Consider the following 2656-nt stretch of genomic DNA (forward strand, 5'->3'; position numbering starts at 1 on the left):
CCCGGCATCGCCGCTCGCCGCTCGCCTTCAGCTCCCAAAGCACTTCCCGGTGCTTCCTGAGCGTCTCCAGGTCCTTCCGTGTTTGCTCCTGGAAGCAAAATGGATCGGGAGGTAGCCAGAGGGGTTGGGAAGGGTGGGATGCTTGGGAATGCTCCCCAGCAAGTGGGTACAGGGATGGAGAAGACACAAGAGGAGCCAGTTTCATCCTCCCATGGGATGAAGTGGAAGGGATACTCATGGAATGGGTTGGAAGAGCCCTTCAAAGCCCGTCCAATCCAGCCCCTGTGAAGGACTCAGGACCCCAAATGCCCTGTGGGATTTAGGCTCGGAATGACCATATTCCCGGGTTTAGCCCCAGAGTTGGAGTTATTCTTGCCTGGCTCTCCCCAGTTATTCCTGTGGGGATAAACCCCAACTATAGGGAACTTCCGAGCTGGCTCCAAGCCCATGATCCCAAGGAGCTCCCAGAACCCCCTTGAGATGGTCAGGAAAGGAATAACCTGGTTCATGGAGCTGCCTTTGTCCTCCCGGGTGGGTTCCTCTGCAGCGGGACCTCCACAAGCCCTTGGTCCCTCACTGCTGGAGCCAGACGCCTTCGCATCCCATGGGATCCTGTGCCACGAGCAGAGCTGCTCCGTCCCCTCCCGGCCTCCCTCCAGACCCAGGAGCTTCAGCTTCTCCACCAAGTGCTCCAGATGCTGCTTGGGCCGGAAGCTGCCTTTCCTGACGTGGTTCCGATGGGCATCTCCAATGGAGTAGCAGAGCCAGGATCGGGACGTTCCACCTCCTTCCCAGCCGAGGGGCACGGGAGCCTCATCCCGTGCTCCAGGTGGACCAGAGGTCATGGCTCCTTCAGCCCTTGTTCCCTTTGCTGCCTGCGGGGTGGACATGGAGAGGGCTCCGCATGGAGCAGCGGGAAGCTCCGGTCTCCTTGAGGTGCTGGTTTGGGAAGGGGTGAGTTGTCCTTCAGCAATCCCTGCACTTGGACACTCACCTCTTGGGCATCCCGTTGGTGTCTCCTCTCCATAGGGACCAACGTGATGGTGGGAACCATCATTCCACCCCCAACCTCAGCCTCCGACACGCTCCCTCACTGCTGCATGACCCAGTGTCCCCCTGTGGTGGCTTCCCATGGAGCAAAGCCAAAGCAGAGCCCTCCCTGTGCCCACAATCCACGGATTTAGGGTCTTCCCGTCACTGGGACCATCCCAACGGAGCCACTTACCCCGTTGCCAGCAGCTCTTGGGTTGGTTCTGATGGAGCTTTGGGTGCTTCAGTCCATGGGGCCCCTCTGTAGCCGCACTGGGGCCGCCCGGAGCTGGTCACATGCGGGATACAGGGATAAGATCATCCCTATTTAAGGAAACAGGCGAGGAATGTGCTGCCGGGACATGGCTCATTCCTGCCCCTCTGCTGAGGCCCCACTTGGACTTGTCCATCCCTCTCCTCCCACTTGGGTCTTCTCCAGTCAACCTGGCCCTGGGGCCACCACAAAGGGGCAATGATGGAGCTTTGTGGCCTTGAACTGCAGGAAGAACCCACCCGTGGGGTCACCTCCAAAAGACAAGAGCTCTTGGGGGGAGATCCCCCATGGAATGACCCAAGGACAGCCGCACAAAGGAACCAAATGCTCTCCAGAGGTTCAAGTGGTTTATTGTCCCTTGGGAAGCACCCGTTGGGTGCCCCACGGTGGGTGGAAGACACGGTTTAAGGCTCTTGGAGCGTGCAGGGATGGAAGAGGTGCCACCAAAACACGGCGAGACATGGATGGGGAAGACCACAGCGTCCATCAGCGATGTCCCAAGGTGCTTCCATCCCTCCTGCCCCTCAAGCCTTCCCTGCACACCAGGCTGGTCACCGGAGCAGGGAGATGGAGCCCAGCTCCAGCCAGAACCCCGGCCGGAGCCGCTCGCCGCGGAAGGAGGCAGGAGGGAAGGTGAAGATGGGCACCTGGTTCTCCACGTCGAAGAACCTCACCTCTCCCCACTCATAGTCCAGGGAGACCCGGATCCTCCGGGGCACCCGCGGCAGGTCCAGAGCGACGGGAGGGGACGTGAGGGCTCTGCTCTGGAAGCCCCATTGCTGCAGGGCCCAGATGCCCTCCTCGGGGCTGAAGCTGATGGGTCCCTTCCTCGCTGAGGACTCGCGGGTGACGCCGATGGCGCAGTGCTGCCCCTGGGCCACGTCCACCTCCCAGCAGTGGCGCCCGGAGGAGAAGGCTTCACATCCCAGCACGCAGGGAGCGGTGTCGAAGCGCTCGGGAAGGTCGGGAGGCTCCTGCAGGCGGTATTCCCACCGCACGCTCCGCTGGTCCCGGGAGAGGACAAGGCGCGGATGGGCCGTGGCTGGGTCCAGCGTCACCTCCGCTGCAAGAGGGGAGAGGACAAGGAGGTTAACCTCGGGCCTGCTCCTTGCCTGAAACCGGGGTCTTCTGGGGCAGCTAACGGGGGCTTGGGGGTCCTCTTGGGCATCTAATGGGGGTTTTGGGGTCCTCTTGGGCATCGAATGGGGGTTTTGGGGTCCTCTTGGGCATCTAATGGGTGTTTTTTTGTCATTTTGGGCATCTAACGGGGGTTTTGGGGTCTTTTTGGGCATCTAACGGGGGTTTTGGGGGCTTCTTGGGCATCTAATGGGGGTTTTTGTGTCATTTTTGGCA

At 60.8% G+C, this 2656-nt stretch overlaps 1 protein-coding gene across 1 annotated transcript in view; it reads right to left on the reverse strand.

Moving 5' to 3' along the window:
• Window positions 1-1854: 1854 nt before the first annotated feature.
• LOC104410728 (butyrophilin subfamily 1 member A1-like) overlaps window positions 1855-2656 on the reverse strand; it is a gene marked incomplete at its 5' end in the record, with an annotated part of 6742 nt that continues 5940 nt past the window's right edge. The window contains one exon of the mRNA XM_010020979.1: window positions 1855-2366. Within this exon, the coding sequence (XP_010019281.1) occupies window positions 1855-2366 (512 nt within the window). The remainder of the gene's footprint in view (window positions 2367-2656) is intronic.

This window comes from Nestor notabilis, unplaced genomic scaffold (genome assembly GCF_000696875.1).
Source record: "Nestor notabilis isolate BGI_N333 unplaced genomic scaffold, ASM69687v1 scaffold14578, whole genome shotgun sequence".
Taxonomy (NCBI): Eukaryota; Metazoa; Chordata; class Aves; order Psittaciformes; family Psittacidae; genus Nestor; species Nestor notabilis.